General features: G+C 50.7%; 1 protein-coding gene across 1 annotated transcript in view; it reads left to right on the top strand.

Moving 5' to 3' along the window:
- LOC146869436 (E3 ubiquitin-protein ligase TRIM39-like) overlaps positions 1-19,705 on the top strand; it is a 223,304-nt gene that overhangs the window by 130,057 nt on the left and 73,542 nt on the right. Inside the window, exon 6 of the mRNA XM_085599839.1 lies at positions 8,688-8,737. Coding sequence (XP_085455965.1) covers positions 8,688-8,737 — 50 coding nt within the window. The remainder of the gene's footprint in view (positions 1-8,687; positions 8,738-19,705) is intronic.

Raw genomic sequence — 19,705 nt, 5'->3', positions numbered from 1 at the left:
CCTAAACTGTTCCAAATCAGGACACGGGTCACCCACACCACGATCACGCCTGCCGAACGCTCTCCTGTGGAGACGTCTCCATCGCATTTCAACGACGCCGACACCGGCAAGATGCTGCTCCACAAAAGGAGAATAACTTCAGAGCCAGCTTTGGACTCCTTCCGGATCCCACTTAAGAGAAAGCTGCCAGTGGTTTCGGAACCAGTTCTTTACGAACCTCTCCATTCCCCCTACCAGGATCCACAGCCCTTCTCTCCCACACACTCCGACACAGATGTGTTGGAGGACTACATGGGTGACCACGTCCCCTACCCCGGAGAGATGGACCCTGAAGGCCAACAGGACCCTGATCAGGCTTGGGATGACCCTGTAGACTCAAGTGCACCTATGGATGCACAGGACCCGCAACTCTATGGAGCAAAAACATCTCCCACAGAGGACACTGCCGCGTTCAATGCCCTAATTGAACGTGCGGCGGCCAATCATGGGGTGCAACTTCACTCTGACACCGTCGAGGACGACTTTCTCATGGATACTTTCGCATCCTCAGAAAGGAATGTAAAAACTCTACCCATGTTGAAGGGTGTCCTCAAACCAGCAAAGGACATCTTCAAGGAACCCACCAGGGCAAGAGTAATAAACCCCAGGATCGACAAGAAATACAGATCGGCGCCTGAGGACCCTACCTACACTAGAGGCCAGTTACCTCTGGATTCCATTGTAGTTGCAAATGCTCGCAAGAGGGCACACTCGCAAACAGGTGATGCTCCTCCCCCGGACAAAGAGTCCAAGGTGCTAGAGACCTCCGGCAAACGGGTTGCCGCCCAGGCAGCTAACATATGGCGTATTGCCAATACTCAGGCGCTCCTCGCTCGCTACGATCGAGCACACTACGACACACTGGAACAACTACTCCAACATCTCCCTGACCAATACAAAGAAGGTGCAGATATCCTCATCAGGGAGGGACAACTCCTCACAAATGCATCCATTAAGTGTGCACTGGATGCCGCGGACACAGCTGCCAGAGCCATAAACACTAGCGTCATGTTGAGGCGACACGCCTGGTTGCGAATCTCCGGATTCAAACCTGAGGTACAAAATAACATCCTCAACCAGCCTGTCCACCCCGACTACTTATTCGGGCCGGAGGTTGACACCACCCTGGAGAAAATAAAAAAGGACACAGACACTGCAAAGTCCATGGGGGCTCTCCAAATGCAGTCCTTTCGGAGCGGCTCCTTTCGCCGCCCCGGAAATAGAGGAGCAGGTAGAGGACAGGGGTCACAGCAAACATACAACAAGGGCAACACACAAAGCACCTACGATAAAAACACCCGGGGTGGATATCGTGGCTCCAGCACAAAGGGCAGAGGACGCGGCTACGGCAACACCAGGTCCTCCCCCAAGAACAAGCAGTGACGCCCTCTCCCTTCCTCCCGACCACATAACACCTGTCGGGGGAAGGCTACAAAGGTTCCTGTCCACGTGGAACTCCATCACCACAGACAGGTGGGTCAAAGATATTGTCAAATACGGTTACTGCCTAGAATTAACCTCAACTCCACCCACATTACCTCCAAAAAACCGTCCTATGTCCTCAGAGCACTTAACGCTCTTACAACAGGAGGTACTAAGTATGCTACTAAAAGGCGCAATAGAGGTCGTACCCGTCCACGAGCAAGGTACGGGGGTGTACTCCCTATACTTTTTAATACCAAAAAAAGACGGGTCGCTCAGACCTATATTAGACCTGAGACCCCTGAACCGGTACATTCTTTCAGAGCATTTTCACATGCTCACTTTACAGCAAGTCCTCCCGCTGCTCAAACGGGGAGACTTCCTGGCCACACTGGACCTCAAAGATGCGTATTTCCACATACCCATTCACCCCTCACACAAAAAATACCTCAGGTTCACTGTTCAGGGGCAGCACTACCAATTCAAAGTCCTTCCCTTCGGCGTGACAACAGCACCCAGGGTTTTCACAAAGTGCCTGGCTACTGTGGCGGCACATCTGCGGAGGCAGCACATACACGTCTACCCTTACCTGGACGACTGGCTCATTCAAGCAAAGTCAGCCCAGCAATGTGCCAACCACATGTCCCGCACCATTCACCTCCTTCACAGTCTGGGGTTCTCACTAAATTACCCAAAGTCCCATCTCCAGCCCGCACACGTACAACAGTACCTAGGTGCGACCATAGACACTCTGGCAGCCACAGCTCAGCCAAATTTAGTGAGAATCAACAGCATACAAATGCTGATTTCCAAGTTCAAACCACAACACTCCCTGCCCGCGCGAGTGTTCATGCAGTTGATAGGCATGATGGCCTCCTGCATTTTCATAGTCCCACACGCGAGACTACATATGCGCCCGCTTCAGGAGTGCTTAGCACGTCAGTGGAATCAGGCTCAAGGACAGTTGAAAGACCTAGTGTTGGTGAGCGGTCGGACATACAACTCTCTGCATTGGTGGAATCCACAGAACCTTTGCAAGGGCCGACCGTTCCAAGAGCCTGTTCCACAAATAATACTGACAGCGGACGCGTCTCTCCAGGGATGGGGAGCTCATGTACTCAACTACACAGTGCAGGGACGATGGACATCACAACAAAGGAAGATGCACATCAACGTTCTCGAATTGATGGCAATCTTCCTCGCAATGAAAGCATTCAAAGTAAACTTGTGCAACAAAGTCGTGTTCATCCGGACGGACAACATGACCGCCATGTACTACATACAAAAGCAGGGAGGAACACACTCTCCACAGTTGTCTCATCTGGCTCAGAGCATGTGGAAGTGGGCCATTCAGAGGAACATGTTCCTCATGGCAGAACACCTCCCCGGCAAGGACAACCAGGTGGCGGACCTGCTCAGCAGACACAGCCACCAGATGCACGAGTGGGAGTTACACCCATCAGTACTCCAACCGTACTTCCAGCAGTGGGGTCATCCAGAGATAGACCTATTCGCCACAAGCGAAAACGCAAAATGCCAAAGCTTTGCCGCCAGGTTCCCACATCCGCAGTCGCAGGGCAATGCGATATGGATGAACTGGTCCGGCAGATTTGCGTACGCTTTTCCCCCAGCACCACTGATACCGCTGGTGGCACGCAAACTCAGACAACACTCACTGACACTCGTCCTGGTTGCTCCAACGTGGGCACGCCAGCCGTGGTACACCACCTTTCTCGAACTTTCCGTGGTGCCGCATCAGAGGCTGCGGGTCAAACCCGAGCATTTGACGCAGAACCATGGAGAGATTCAGCACCCAGATCCGCAACAGCTGAACCTGGCAATCTGGCTCCTGAAGTCCTAGAGTTTGGCTACCTAAACCTGCCACCTGACTGTATGGACATCATTAAGGAGGCCAGGAGACCCACTACCAGAGCTTGCTATGCAGCCAAATGGAAAAGGTTCGTCATTTATTGCAATAATAATGACATTAACCCGCTAGACGCATCCATCCAAAACATTATTTGTTACCTATTACACCTATACCGATGCAATCTGGCGTACACCTCTATACGTGTCCATTTGACCGCAATATCAGCCTATCTACAGACCAGGCAGCACCTCTCTCTATTCAGAGTGCCTGCCATCAAAGCATTCTTGGAAGGACTCAAACGAGTCATTCCACCTAGCCACCCACCAGCCCCAATGTGGAACCTCAACTTGGTCCTCACACGCCTGATGGGTCCACCCTTTGAACCTCTCCACTCATGCGAGATTCAATTCCTTACCTGGAAAGTAGCTTTCCTAGTAGCGATAACTTCTTTAAGAAGAGTTAGTGAACTCCAGGCACTAACCGTCCAAGAGCCATTTATACAGGTTCACGCCAACAGGGTCGTACTACGTACCAACCCCAAATTCATGCCCAAGGTGGTTTCGCAGTTCCACATGAATCAAACTATTGAACTGCCTGTTTTCTTTCAAAACCCACAGACTGTCGCAGAAAGGGCACTCCATACACTAGATGTAAAGAGGGCCCTCATGTATTATATCGACAGGACCAAACCCTTTAGGAAAACAAAACAACTTTTCGTTGCCTTTGCCCCACACCACAAAGGTAACGCTATCTCCAAAGCAGGTATAGCCAGATGGATCGTTAAATGTATTCAAATTTGCTATCAAAAGGCTAAACGCACTTTTAACGATTCCCCCACGAGCCCACTCAACACGTAAGTTAGGGGCCTCCATGGCTTTCCTAGGAAACATTCCTTTGCATGACATATGTAGAGCAGCCACCTGGTCCACCACATACATTTACCAAACACTATTGTGTAGATGTGCAATCAAAACAGCAGGCAGCTGTAGGACAGGCTGTTCTCAAAACTCTTTTTCAGACCGCTGCAGCTGGCACTGGTAGCCGCCGCTAATAAGAGGGCACTGCTATATATTCTATGCACAGATATGAATTCAGCAGCCCACATGCCTCGAACTGAATATGCTACTTACCAGTATGCATCTGTTCTTGGCATGTAGGGCTGCTGACATTCATATCGCCCTCCCTCCTCCCCTGCGCCTGTCGCAGCTGCAGCTCTCAGAATTACTGTAAAGCATGGTCATCACTTACTGTATCTACTCCATCACTGCCACAATGGCGAAAAACGATCTGAGGATGGAGAGGATGCCCATGCGCACTGTAGTCCAGGGGAGGAGTCACCTATCCCAGGATACTTCGAAGACTCTTCCAGGACAACAACGTGCAAACATCCGGACCCAACACTAGGCGGCGATCTATGCACAGATATGAATGTCAGCAGCCCTACATGCCAAGAACAGATGCATACTGGTAAGTAGCATATTCAATACTTTGTCCAGTTGGCTCCTTGTAATCCGAAGACATCTCATCCAGTTCTCATAAACCTCAGAAATCCTTAGATCTGCTCCTTGACCTGTTAATTTCTCTCCAGTCGTCTGGTACTTCCCTCCTGTCCATCCTCTTGAGTCTCTAGAAGCCTTGTTTCAATCCTCAAACCTCTGCCCAGGTTACTCAGTGCTCATTCTAGGAAGCAAATGCTTCTCCAAGTCGCCTGTGCTTTCCTTTCAGTCCATCTCTTGGGTGTTTAGAAGCCTCATTCCAATCCTCAACCCTCTGCCCAGGTTATTGACCCCTCATTCCAGGCACAAATGCTTCTCCAAGTCCTCAGTGAATCTCCTTCATTCCTGTGCACCCTGCTGTGTCTTCACATGCCTCTGTGCAATCCTATAAAAAAGTATCCAAACCCTCTTCAAAGAGATGACATAAGCCCATTACCTGGTGGTTTACTGACTAGTTTGGCTGAATTAATATTAATAGAGCTTAATGAGACATGGTACTTCTAAAAGATGTCTTCTGTTGTGTCGCTAACAACGCCATCTCTTCAAAGCCTTAACGCATACGTGACCTCTGGATCACTTAACAAAATAATTCAAGATGGTGACAGACCACACAAAGTAATTGGGCTTGTTTTGGGTATGGATTCGAGAACTCACTTTACTCCGATAATTAAACAAATATAAAGTATCGAGGTTGGTGGTCGATTCCTAGTCAAATGTTGATAAAACAAGGCAAAACAAATAAATATGAACTACTGTAGTCTTCATAAACAGGTCTGATACGACGAAAGGAGAGTAAGAGAGGAACAGAGACAGACAGACTGAGAAGGAGAGTGAGAGAGAGGGTGACAGAAGCACTAGAATAAAGACAGAAGGAGAGGGACTTAGCCAGACGGAGATGGAGCGACTGTGATGGAGAGGAATACAGAAAGCAAGGATGGGGAGAGACATAAATAGACATAAAGGGACACAGTGAGAAATAGAGAACGAGAGGAAGGGAGAACAGAGTGGTAGAATAAGAGAGGGGATAGTGCAGGGGAGAAACAAACAGAGATAGAAAGAGAGAGTGAGAGAAGTGCAGAGAGGGATACCTAAAGGACATGGCCAAAGAGAGAGGAAGGAGAAATTGGGGAGACAGGAAAGGGTGGGGCAGAAGTAAAGAGAGAATGAAATTGAGAGGGTGAGAGAGAGACAGAGATAAAGAGACAGGACAGGAGATGAGAGGGAGAGAGAGAAAGAAAGAGGGAGACAGAGTGACAGAGGAAGAGAAGGAGATTGACCCAGGAGAAGGAGAGTGAGGAAGATACAGCAAGCGAGACAATGGTAGATGTAGAGCGATATCAAGAGTAAGATTTAGAGAGAGAGAGATACAGAGACGGAGCGAATGAGATATATTCCCTCTTGTGTGGCGCTATCCTTGAGTGGATATCTGCAAATTGCTTGATAATAAATCTGTAAGCAGTTGTGGGTCACAGCAGAGGGGTCACCTACTCCGTATTTCACAGCAGGGAAATCAGGACTGAGAAATGCAAAGATTTCAGTGAGCACAACCTCTTGGATTGCAGGTTCAGGACTTCAGATATTCTGAGTTATAGGGCTTCAGAGCTTCCAAGGTGCAGGAGAACACAGATTCCAAGGTTCAGAACTTCAGAGATTCCAGGATGCAGGACCCCAGAGACTCTAGTGTGCAGGGTACCAGAGATTCCAAGAGGCAGGGCACCAGAGACTCCAGGATGCAGGACCCCAGAGATTCCAAGAGGCAGGACACCAGAGATTCCAAGAGATGGGGCACCAGAGATTCCAAGAGGCAGGACCCCAGAGATTCCAAGAGGCAGGACCCCAGAGATTCCAAGAGGCAGGACCCCAGAGATTCCAAGAGGCAGGACCCCAGAGATTCCAAGAGGCAGGACCCCAGAGGTTCCAAGAAGCAGGGCACCAGAGATTCCAAGAGGCAGGGCACCAGAGATTCCAAGAGGCAGGGCGCCAGAGATTCCAAGAGGCAGGGCGCCAGAGATTCCAAGAGGCAGGGCGCCAGAGATTCCAAGAGGCAGGGCACCAGAGATTCCAAGAGGCAGGGCACCAGAGATTCTAGTGTGCAGGGCACTGTAGATTCCAAAATGCAAGACACCACAGATTACAAGATACAGGACAGCAGAGTTTCTGTTCTCTAGAACCCCAGAAATTCTAAGTTACAGAACTAGAGATTTAAAGGGTCAGGACCTCTGAGATTCAAAAGTACAGGAACTGAGAAAGTAGAAGGCACAGGGCCTCAGCTATTCCATGCCTCAGAGATTGCAAAGTGTGAGGCTTCATAGATTTCAAAGACAAAGGACTTCAGAGCTTCCAAGGTGCAGTTTTCAGAGATTCCAAAGTGCAGGGCTGTGGAGATTCATAGGTGCAGGGATACGGAGACATGCAGCATTGCTGAAATTCCAAGGTGCAGGACCTTAGAGAGTGCAAGGTGGCTATCTTTAGATGTTTGAGGAGGCAGAATGTCAGATACTCTGAAGTGCATGACTTCGTGGGTTTTTAAAGAGCAGGCTGGACTTCACAGACTCCAAGATGCATGGCATCAGAAATCCCCCAGTGCAGGGCTTGAGAGAGTTCAAGGTATGGGTGCAGGACCTCACGGATTTGAGATGGGCATCGTCAGATATACTAAGGTGCCAGAGCCTCTATTATTCCAAAGTGCAGGACTGGGATGATTCTAAGTAGAAGAGCCTGAAAGATTCTGAGGTGTAGTGTTCAGAGATTCCATGTTGCTGGAACGTGTTGGTTCAAGTTGGGCTTCAGAGATTCTATGATGTAGCATTAGAAAGTTTACAAGGGGACGGCCTCCAGAGACTCCATGGTGCATGTCCCTATACACTCAAAAGGAGCAGAAATCACAGGATTCAATTGTTTAGGGCTCCAGAGATTCCCAGGTGACGGACCACAGAGATTCCAAGATACAGGACCACAGAGATTCCAAGGTGCAGGACTACAGAGATTCCCAGGTGCAGGACCACAGAGATTCCCAAGTACATGACCATCCCAAATATTCAGGAGTTTAGAGATTCCCTGGTATAGAACCACACAGATTCCAAGGTGCATGGCTTGAAAGACTGCAAGATGCAGGACCTCAGAGATTCCAAGATGCAGGATTCGGGAGATTCCCAAGTGCTGGAATCTAGAGATTAATTACAAGATGCTATTTAAGACATTAGAAAGTACTGCTAGTATATTCTCCAGTGGAGTGACCTGTCTTTTCATCTTTCCTTTTCTTTCATCTGCTGTAAGTACCAAACACAGTTTTGGGAAGCCTTTTAGTGCAGTGAGGCAACCTTCTCTCTAACTCAGACTAGTATGTTTGTACTGAAGGACATTGCCACCGCATACTCTGAGAGTCAGCTGTGTTTCATAGCATCTTGGGGATTGTGGAGAACTCCCTGTATGTCCTTATCCAGGGCCACGTAAGGGGCGTTGGACAGTTCATGTGGCGATAACTGAATTGGACCAGTTTGAATCAAGCGTTGCCGAATAGCCTTTTTACCAATTGACAGGCTTCATTGGCTACCAATCTATGTCCCTTCATTATTGCAAGCTGTGTGTCCCTGGTTTGTTCGGTATTCTGTGATTTTAGTGGGGTTTTCACCTGTTATCCTCACCCAGCCACTGCACAGCCGGTTGTAACTGGGCTGCCATGGATCTTTGGAGCTTTGATTGTTGTGTATCAATAGTAACACACACTTTGCCCTGGTCCACAGGAGCGCCTGTGATCACAGGATTATAGTTCTAATAACAGGCTGTATGTGGTGTTCTTCATGTTATCCTGTAAACACTGTTTGTTCTGTAACACCAACATGATTTATGTGCGGTTTCAGGTGTTATAATGTGATGCCTCAGAGCCCAGAGGTGGTGAAGAGTTATAAAGGTAAATACAATTGAGTTTATTATGCATGTTTGATACTGTTAATGAAATTGGTATAGTTCGTTATAGCTATATGCTTGATAAAGTGTGCACACATGCCAAAACAGCAAAACATCTAACTATACACACAGCCCAATATAATACATTAATCAGTTCAACTCAAGACAGCAGAAGCAAAATAACTTAGAAGGTATTTTTGTGATGACAATATGCACTAGTTCTCAAATCATAGGGCAATTTATTGGTTTGTATCTCTACCTTTGAACTTTTCCAGAAGTTTTAAAGACTTTTTGGGATTTCATGCCTTTGAAATGTAGTGTGTTTTTTCAACATTGAACATCTCCGCAGTTGATAGACCTACGGACGTGGTTCCCGTTTGATTCTTGCTTCCCTCCCTGGATCTTAAGAAATTCTACTGCAGTAATTTTGCTCTTGGAAATACTGATACTGTGGAGACCGGTAATTTCAGGCTCCACAATTACTGCTGTATTCTGAGATGTTCCCCATGAAGGAGAAAATTAACTCAGAAATGTTTGTTTCTGAGTTAATTATCACAGACACCTGTTCGTAGTCAGAAAGCCACTATATTCAGGAGCAAGCTAGGCACCGCTTGGTTTTATTGCTGCACGTATTAATATGTATGTATATGGCATTTCTATATCTCAAACATAGCTAAAAGGCAGTGCAGCCTCATCCTTAGCTCCCTTCAGTCCACCACCAGAAGGAACCTTGAGATGTTACTTCTGCCCCCCCAATCTATTGGTTGTCTGACCTGCCCATCCACCACCTTCTCAGCACCTCTGTGGCCTTCTCTAAATAAAGTGTATTTCCCATCAAAGGAGAATGGACACTATCATGTCTAAATAAGGGTGGGCACTCATAAGTGAGGGCTACATGCCTCACTACTGCTACCCCCTGCACCTTACAAAATCCCCACACCTCTCTGTTCACCTCCTGCCATACCTTATTGATAGCTGTCGGTTTTATTGCCCCCCTCCAAACTGTCTTGGGCAACAACTACTTTCACATTACCAATGTCTTTTTCCATGACTCCTTCACTGTTTCTATATACATTTTTACTATTTTAATCAATTCCAGCCCTGTGGACCGCACCAAACCATTTTCTGGTAAGTGCAGCATCAATGCATCCTGGTGTGGACATCTTTCCAGCAGTTCCCACGGAGACTGCATCAATAGACCCACCCGGATGCCGCCTATTCAAAACCAGCGACCCACTCCGTCATCCCCACCCAGATCTAGACTTCATTTTCAGGTCTCGGCTGGTGTGGGCTGCGCACATGCGCAGTCTCGCTGGTGAGATTTAATGTTCTTTTAGGTCTCGGCTGGCGTGGGCTGCGCACATGCGCAGTCTCGCTGGCCAGATTTAACGTTTTGGGGGTATTTCTGTAAAGGGCTTTAAGTCCCACCCCTCTTTTCCATTGGCCGGCGTCACCGTTTATGCTAAAGCGTCGATCGTCCCCAGTGTTAAAAGGACTTACACAGGTAGGTTTCAACGTCCTTTTTATTCTTCATTAATAGAGCCACCAACTCCAGCTGCCAGCCTGCTTAGTTTTCCAGGTAGTAACTGTCTCACACGAGACGCTACCATGGAGATAGACCATCATGCTCATGCAGCACTAAAACAAACATAACATAGTTCATGTGCTAAGGCCTGGCTCACTGCATGAGTACTTAGGTACTGACTGAATGATTAGAGTACTGCAAGGAGAGTACCTGGGTGAATTTATAAGTGTTTGGGTTTTGGCGCAGTGAATGGATTAGTACATGGTGCTGAATGGGTCACTAGAGGAGTGCAAGGGGAGTGACAGTGATTTTCCTGGAAGTGTATAGATACTGACTGGGGAATTGAAGTTGTGAAAGACAAGTGTGTAGGTGGTTAGAGGACTGCATGCATAGTGGATAGGCGTTTGAAACAGTCCATGTGCTAAGGCTTGGCTCACTGCATGAGTACTAGGGTACTGACTGAATGATTAGAGTACTGCAAGGAGAGTGCCTAGGTGAATTTATAAGTGTTTTGGTTTTGGGGCAGTGAGTGGATTAGTAGATGGTGCTGAATGGGTCACTAGAGGAGTGCAAGGGGAGTGAGTCCTAGAGCCAGTGCTATGCTAAAAGACACTTAGAATACAGTTAAAACACCTACATACACTAGGGAACACTATGCGTTGGGGTACCCCTGTGATTAGAATGACCTCCTCTGTAAGCCTCTAGTACATAATAGGGCAGGGGGATTAAAACTACCTCTTAAAACGTGCCACAGGGCGCGTTTGCCAACTGGTGAAGGGGGGGGGAGGGGCTAAGCTGACGTGTGCAAACGTGCCCTGTGGCCGTTTTAATTTTTGGGATAAAGTCCCCTTGAATCCTGAGTGTCCCTTGGGTCTAACTAGCCCACCAGGTATCTCCAGTTAGGGCCACAGAGCTGCATTGCAGAGAGGTGTAAAAAGTGGCATGGCCTGGACCATCTCTCTGCAAGTGGCGCATACTGGAAGCACCTGGTGGACTAGTTGGCCCCCAGGAGCCCTCAGGATTGAAGGCAAATTATTTCCCCATCTTAAAACACGCCACAGGGCATGATTGCACACGTCACCTTAGGACCCATCCCCTCCCTTCACCACTGTGTAAACGCGCCCTATGGCCGTTTTAATTTGGGAGATTAAGTCCCCTTGAACCCTGAGGGTCCCTAGGGTCCAAGTAGCCACTAGGTACCTCCAGTAAGCGCCGTTGCAGAGAGGTGTAAAAGGGGCACGGCCTGCAGCACCTCTCTGCAACGCAGCGCAGTGTCACTTACTGGAAGCACCTGGTGGGCTAGTTGACCCCCATGGGCCATCAGGATTGAAGAGGAATTAATTCCCCAACTTAAAACACACCGCAGGGCGTGTTTGCACACGTCACCTCAGGCCCCTTCCCTTCACCACTGTGTAAACGCGCCCTGTGTCCGTTCTAAGTTGGGAAATTAAGTCCCCTTGAATCCTAAGGGTCCCTAGGGTCATATTAGCCCACTAGGTACCTCCAGTAAGCGCCACAGAGCTGCGTTGCAGAGAGGTGTAAAAAGGGGCGTGGTCTCTGAACACCTGTCTGCAACGCAGCTCCGTGGCGCATACCGGAGATACCTGGTGGGCTAGTTGGCCCTCTGGGACCCTCAGTATTGAAGGGGAATTAATACCCCAACTTACAACTCGCCAGGGGGCGCGTTTGCACAATGGTGAAGGAAGGGGGCGGGGCCTGAGGTGACGTGTGCAAGCACGCCCTGTGGCGCATTTTAAGTTGGGGAATTAATTCCTCTTCAATCATGAGCGTCCCTGGGGGCCAACTAGCCCACCATGTACCTCCAGTAAGCGCCACAGAGCTGCGTTGCAGAGAGGTGTAAAAAAAGGTGCGTGGCCTCAGACCACCTCTCTGCAACTTAGCCCTGTGGCGCTAACTGGAGGTACCTGGTGGGCTAGGTAGCCCCCAGGGACCCTCAGGATTGTAGGGGAAACATTTCTCATCTTAAAACGCGCCGCAGGGTGCCTTTGCATAGTGTTGGTGGGAAGGGTCGGGGCCTCCAGCGCGATGCCGGCTTTTTTTTTATTTTTATTTTTTAGAAGGGGCGCTTAGTGGCCCCCTCTTCCTTTACTGTTTTTTGGGCCCTAGGGACCCCATCCCCCAGAGCCTGACACCTAATTATTATTTTTTTTAATTTGAAATCGGGAAGGGGGCTGCGTTGGACCCCCTCCTGAGGCCATTTTCGGCCCTAGGGACCCCATCCCCGGAGCATGGTCACTTTATTTTTATTATTTTTACCAAGGAGGGGGGCTGCGTGGCCCCCCTCCTGAGACTTCTTTTAGACCCAGGGATCCCATCCCCCGGGGCTCTGCTTGGTTTTTTTTTTTGGGGGGGGGGGGGAGGGCCGCGTGGCCCCCCTCTCGGGCCACTTATGGCCCTGGGGACCCCTTCCCCTGGGGCCTGGCCTCTCTTTGGGGACCGTGGGGGGTCCCCAATCCCCCCACGGTCCGAGCCGGCTCCCCGCGGCCTGCTAACATGCAGCTCCCCATGTGGAAAAGCAATCTGCTTTGCTTCATTGAAGCGAGAGCAGGTTTCCCTGCTTTTGCTTCAATGAAGCAAAGCAGTTTTCCCGCCCTGTCATTGCAAACAGCAGTGTCCCGGGGTCGGCAACCCGGGACACTGCAGGAGCCGGCCCTGGGGGGTGGCGGTCCCCAGGGCCATCAAGGGCTCCAGGAGGGCCCCCCACCCAACATTTTCAAAGCTCCGGGGGTGGTGGTCCCCAGGGTTGGGGGTCCATAACGGGCCCCCAAATGTAAACTCTTAGTGCCCCTGAGAGGTGGCGGTCCCTGGGGTGTGTGGGGGGGGGCTCAAGCCCCTCCACACAGGTTTATTTTTTTTTAAAAGCCCGGGGGTGGCGGTCCCTGGGTCTGCGGGGGGCCATGAGCCTCCCTGCATATATTTTCATGAAGCACCGGGGGTGGTGTTCCCAGGGGCTTGGGGGGGCCTTTGAGCCCCCCCCACTCATGTATATGGAAGCCCTGGGGGGTGGCGGTCCCTGGGGCTGGGGGGGCTGAGCCCCCTATAATTCAGAAAAGCCCCGGGGGGTGGCTGTTCCCGGGGCTGGGGGCCCTTCTGGGCCCCCCATTACATTAAACCCATTGCCCCCGGGACTTAGCCCCCCCGGGGGCTAATTAGCAACGAAGCGTGGGAGTCCGCGCTTTGGTTTTTTTCCCCGCAGACGGATCCGCGCACCCTGTGTGGATTTTGCCGATTTAAATAAAATTTGGGCAGTGGGGGTCGTTGTGGGACCCCCTGAGCAGGCCTAGGGGGTCAGGGTGTTTCTACCCTGCCCCCTTTTCGTGTTTTGCGCTGTTTTATTTCTGTTTTCTTGTGCCTCGGTTCTTGTGCCTCGGTTCTACCGAGGCACAAGATGACTGCCAACACTTCCTCGTTTGGAGTGTTGACAGCCAATTAGCAGAAAGCTCGTGCTCGGGAGGATCCGCGGCCCTAGATATATATGTGTTTCTGCTTATGAATTTCTCAGCAACTACTGAACGGATTTACACCATTTAAAAAAGGGGGTTCTTTCTGAACCAAGAACTACCTTTTTGCCAAATTTGGTGTAATTCCGTTCAGCAGTTTGGGCTGTAGCCCCGACTAAAGTTTCCTATGGGAAATTGCATGGGTAAAACACGTTTTGGGACCCCCCTTTTTTCTTGGCCCCCGCTTGCCGAATCACCCCGAAACTTTCAAGATAGGAGCGAACCGGAGCCCCCCACGAGTTTTGAAAATTTTGCGAAGATTCGTCGACTGGCGCCAAAGTTATTGGGAATAGAATGTTGCGAATTTCCTGTGGAAAATAGGTCCTAACTATAACTATCTACTGGCGACCGCTAGTAGATAATATAGATATATATATTTTTGCAGCGTGAATCTTTCTGGATTCACTATGCTGTGCATTATTCCGCGATCTTGTGGTTGGGTCCGGATTCGTAGTCTTTTCTTTGTTTTTTTTTTTTTTTTTTTTTTGTAGCCCAGGTGGGCGGCGACGACCACCATTTGGTGCACCTTCCGTGACGTCGTCGTGCTTCCTGCGGAAGTCCCACCTTTGGGGCGCCATCTTCAGATTCTTTTTTCCGCCGTTGGGTCTGGATCGTCATCGAGAAGCTCCAGAGTTACAACCGAAGAAAGAAGAAAGAAAAGCGAGTTTCGTCGACAAATACATCGGAGTTTCACAGGAAAGGAGGTTATTTCATCAGCAGCGCGAAGAAAGGAGGTTCAGCGCCCTTTTTTCTTCGACGACCTGGGAGAATGCGCACTCAGAGGCCCTGAGCGCAATGGACAAGACGCCATTCAAGTTCTGCCCAAACTGCCACCACAAATTAGCGCAGAAGGACCAGCATCCGGTCTGCAACCTCTGCCTACCGGTCGAACACCAGAGTAAGGACTGCAACGCCTGCTCAGCCTTCGCGCCGAAGACGCTCAGAGTGAGAGATCGGCAGAGAAGAGCCAACGCCAGCATGGATGGCAAGGGTAAGGCCCCGTCGCTCTACGATCTGGGCCTCTCCTCGGACGACGAGGACAACGTCGCCGGGACAGCCGAAAACTTCACGGTCGTAGAGACCGACAAGAAAAAAGAAGACGAGGTAAGAGAATCGTCGAGCGAAAAACAGAAAGTACCTCGAAAACACGAGGGTGACTCGAAAAAATCTGAGTCAAAGTCCACGAAGGGAGCCCCGGCGCCGAAAATTTCGACGACCAAAGGGGGAACCATGGACAAGAGGCCGAGCGGATCCTTAGAGAAGGACTCCCTGGTGCCGAAAGACGCCGAAAGGCAAGGGTCGTCGAAGACAACCCAGGGAGCGGCCCGATCGCTGAAAGAACGGTCGACGTCGACGCAAGTTTCGACGAAAAGATCCGCGGTCGACGCCGAAAGCATCTCCGAGATGGAGAAAAAGAAAAGGCGGCTCGAGGCCGAAATGGAGAACATCCTTCAAAGGAAGACGGAGTTTGACGCCAAGATGAAGGAATTCAAGATTCCAACGATTTCGACACCGAGGGACTGATGAGGGATCTCGAAGAGGAAGACGAGACCTATTATGAAGAGGAAGCCGAGGAAGAAGACCAACAGTCGGTCTACGGCTCGGCACCATCGACCAGCCACGAGATTGAATGGCAGGATCTCGACACCGAGAACCCGGAGGAGTCCGTGGACACGTACCCTTCGAGGCCTTCGCCACCCGACGACATCGGGGTGTACAATATGGTGGTCAGGAGCGCAGCGGCAGCCTTCGGCGTCAAACTCGACGAAGAGAAGCCGAAAGCCGATTTTCTCGTCGAGACCCTGCTTCCCATCCAGACAAGGAGCCAGTTCCTCCCCATGCTTCAAAGCGTGATGAATCAGGGGAGAGAAGCCTTCAAGGAACCAGCGACCTGCCGGTCGATCACTCCGAGGACTGAGAAGAAGTATAAGCACTCTTCCCTCGACCCCCCTTACATCAAGGGTAGCGTGACCGCAGACTCCATCATAGCGTCCACGGCCAGGAGAAGGGCCAACGTACCAGCAACCTCGGGCCCACCACCTGATAAAGAGAGCAGGAGGATAGACCTCACAGGAAGAAAGGTCGAGAGGAACGCCGCTATGCACTGGCGCATGGCGAATTCCAATGCTCTCCTCAATAGACACCAGTACCAGCACTGGGACGAGATGGGAGAGTTAGTAAAGCATCTCCCCGAAGAATACCGCCAGAGAGCCTCACACCTAGTTGATGAAGGCAAAAACATCGCCAACTCCTGCATAAAGACGGCGTTGGACGGGGCAGAGACTTCAGCAAGACTCATGGCCATAGGGGTCACCGAGAGAAGGCATGCATGGTTACGAATCTCGGGATTCAAACCGGAGGTGCAGAACAACATCCTTAGCACCCCCTTCAACGGAGAGACACTGTTCGGAGCGACAGTTGACGAGAAGCTCACCCAGCTAAAAAGAGATAACGAAACGGCGAGGTCCATGGGGGCCCTACAGCACAGGGGGATGAGGCGAGGCAACCCCTCAAGGAGACCCTACGGTAGGGGAGGAAACCAGCAGGGCCCGTCGCACCAGACGTTCCAGCAGGGTCAGCAGGGTGAAGGTCACGGACAGGGTCAGCAGAAGCAAAACTGGCAGTACCAGCCCCGGGGCCAGTCCTTTCGCGGGAGAGGGAACGGACGTGGCCAGAGAAGGAGAGGGGGGGAGCAGCCCTCATCAAAGTGACTCTGCACGCAGGAGGACGCCTACCCTCGACATGCCCCCAAGGGTGAGGCGCGAAACAGTAACATCGAGGGGGAGAGAAGGATCAGAAGCCTACGAACATACAACACCAGTAGGCGGAAGGCTGAGACTCTACCTTCACGAGTGGCAGCGTATAACCACAGACAAGTGGATACTGAACATCATGCAGTTCGGGTACTGCGTAGATTTGGAAAGGAAACCGCCAAACAGGAAGCCAAGGGGAAGGCAAAGATCGGACCAAGAACTGACCCTACTCAGAGAAGAAACACGGAAGCTTCTACAAAAGGAAGCCATAGAGCCAGTGAACGCAACAAGGGGGTCTACTCAAACTACTTCGTGGTCCCGAAGGTAGACGGGAGCCTCAGACCCATCCTAGACCTGCGATACCTAAACAAGTTCGTCAGAACGCAAAGGTTCAAGATGACTTCGCTGCAGGAGGTGCTGCTACAAATAAGACACGGAGACTTCATGGTCACCGTGGACCTCAAAGATGCCTACCTGCACATCCCAGTAAACAGAAGACACAAGGGACTTCTAAGGTTCAACATCGACCAGGAACACTACCAGTTCACAACCCTGGCATTCGGATTAAAATCAGCACCAAGGGTTTTTACAAAATGCCTGTCGGCGGTCGCGGCCCACCTACGAAAGCAGGGGATACACGTCTACCCCTACTTAGACGACTGGCTGGTCAAGGCAAACTCGCGCGAAAAGTGCGCAGCGCACGCAAAACGCGTAACAGACACTCTCACGAACCTGGGGTTCTCAATCCACTGGGGGAAGTCGTCCATGGAACCGGAGCAGGTGAAGATTTTCCTGGGGGCAAAAATCAACTCCCTGAGCGGCACCGTGGTGCCCAGCGACAGGAGGACAGATGCCCTACTGAAGGAGACGCGGCTCTACCAGAAGGGGCGAGCTCTGACAGTGAGAGCGGTGAGCAAATTGATGGGGATGATGGCGTCGTGTATCCAGCTAGTGCCGAATGTACGCTTGCACATGAGACCATTCCAGGAATGGCTACAACAGCAATGGTCACAAGCAAACGGAAGTTGGGAGGATCTAGTGGTTGTTACGCACGCAGTGCAGGAGGAGATAACTTGGTGGAACAGAGACAACATGACAGCAGGGAGAAGCCTGACACCACCAAACCCAACAATGACCATTACCATGGACGCATCGCAAAAGGGATGGGGGGCACACATGGACAACCTCAGAGTGAGGGGTCTGTGGGCTCCAGCAGATGCGGTTCGCCATATCAATTACCTCGAGTTGAAGACAATCCTACTAGCCCTGAAGGCATTCCAGAGGCACCTGTACAACCAGAGGGTGTTGGTTCAAACGGACAACACCACGGCAATGTTCTACATCAACAAGCAGGGGGGGACACAGTCGTTCCCTCTCTCCTCTCTGGCTCAGGAGATTTGGAGATGGGCCATACCTCTCAGGATAGATCTACTGGCAATTCACCTACCGGGGAAGGACAATGTGGAGGCAGACTGGCTAAGCAGGCAGACCTCTGCATCTCACGAGTGGGAGCTCAATGGCCAGGAAACGAAGAAGCTTTTCCGGAGATGGGGAACTCCCACAATAGACCTATTTGCAACACGCCAAAATGCAAAATGCCAAAGCTTCGCGTCCAGGGAACCAGATCAGCAATCCCAGGGGAATGCCCTATGGATAAGCTGGTCGAGGACATTTGCCTACGCCTTTCCACCGATACCCCTGTTGCACACAGTGCTCAGCAAGTGCAGGACCAGCAACATGACTCTAATCCTAGTGGCCCCGCAGTGGGCGAGGCAGACATGGTTCTCACAAATTCAAGAAATGGCGCAAGGCAATCCGTACAGGTTCGAGAGGAGAAAAGACCTGCTCTCAATGCAAAACGGGGAGGTCCTGCACCCAGAGCCAGAGACCCTCAACCTGGCAGCATGGCTCCTGAAGACCTAGAGTTCGCACACCTAAGGTTACCTCAGAGCACTATGCGAGTGCTACGGGAGGCAAGGAAACCAACTACAAGAAAATGCTACAGCGCAAAATGGAAAAGATTCACGGTGTGGTGCAGGAAAAAAGGCCTGCAAAACAGAATGACAAGAGACTCAACTGTGCTGAGGTACCTCACACACCTTCTAAAGAGTAACCTCTGCTCGAGCTCCCTAAGGGTACACCTAGCAGCGATCGTTGCCTACACCAGAGGTGAGAAGGGTACAAGTTTCTTCACCTCGCAGGTGGTGAAGAGATTCATGGAGGGAGCCAAAAGAATGGCCCCCCCGAAAAGGTTGCCGCCGCCGGCATGGAATTTAAACGTGGTTCTGACGGAGCTCATGAAGGCGCCGTTTGAACCCATTCACAAGGCCACTCTGCAAATGTTGACGATGAAAACAGCATTTCTAGTGGCCATAACCTCACTACGCAGGGTGAGCGAGCTTCAAGCACTAACGCTACAGGAACCCTACATTCAAATTCACAAGGACAGGGTAGTCCTGAGGACAGACCCACACTTCATGCCCAAGGTAGTGTCGGCGTTCCACATGAATCAGAGTTTCCAGATACCAAGTTTCTTCCAAAACCCGAGTACAAACGCAGAAAAGGCCCTGCACACCCTCGATGCCAGAAGAGCAGTGATGCACTACATTGAAAGAACCAAAGAACTCAGGAAGTCGAAGCAGCTGTTTGTGTCCTTTGCTACTAGCTTCATGGGTAGACCAGTGACCAAGGGCACCATCGCTAGGTGGATTGCCCTCACTATTCAATTCTGTCACAAACAGGCTGGACAGGAGCTAGCGGAGGGACCCCAGGCTCACTCCACAAGGAAGAAGGGGGCCACCGTTGCCTTCCTGGCAAACACGCCCATCCAAGACATTTGTCTCGCAGCAACTTGGGCATCTGTGCACACGTTCACAAAACACTACTGCGTAGACATTCAGATGAATAAGGAAGCACAGGTCGGACAGAAGGTGCTACAACACATTTTCAACGACCAACGCTCATCTTCCACCCAGCCACCACAAAATTAGGAAAACCGCTACAAAGTCTATGCACAGCATAGTGAATCCAGAAAGATTCACGCTGCAAAACGAAAAGTTTCTTACCTGTCGGTGTAGTTTTGCAGCTTGAAGATCTTTCTGGATTCACTAGCGAACCCACCCACCTCCGCCAGGAAGATGAGGCTGGAGGAAGAGGGGGTGAAATGGAAAAGA

The sequence above is a fragment of the Triturus cristatus genome, chromosome 1_1 (genome assembly GCF_964204655.1).
Source record: "Triturus cristatus chromosome 1_1, aTriCri1.1, whole genome shotgun sequence".
NCBI lineage: Eukaryota > Metazoa > Chordata > Amphibia > Caudata > Salamandridae > Triturus > Triturus cristatus.
This window is presented reverse-complemented; position numbering and strand designations above follow the sequence as displayed.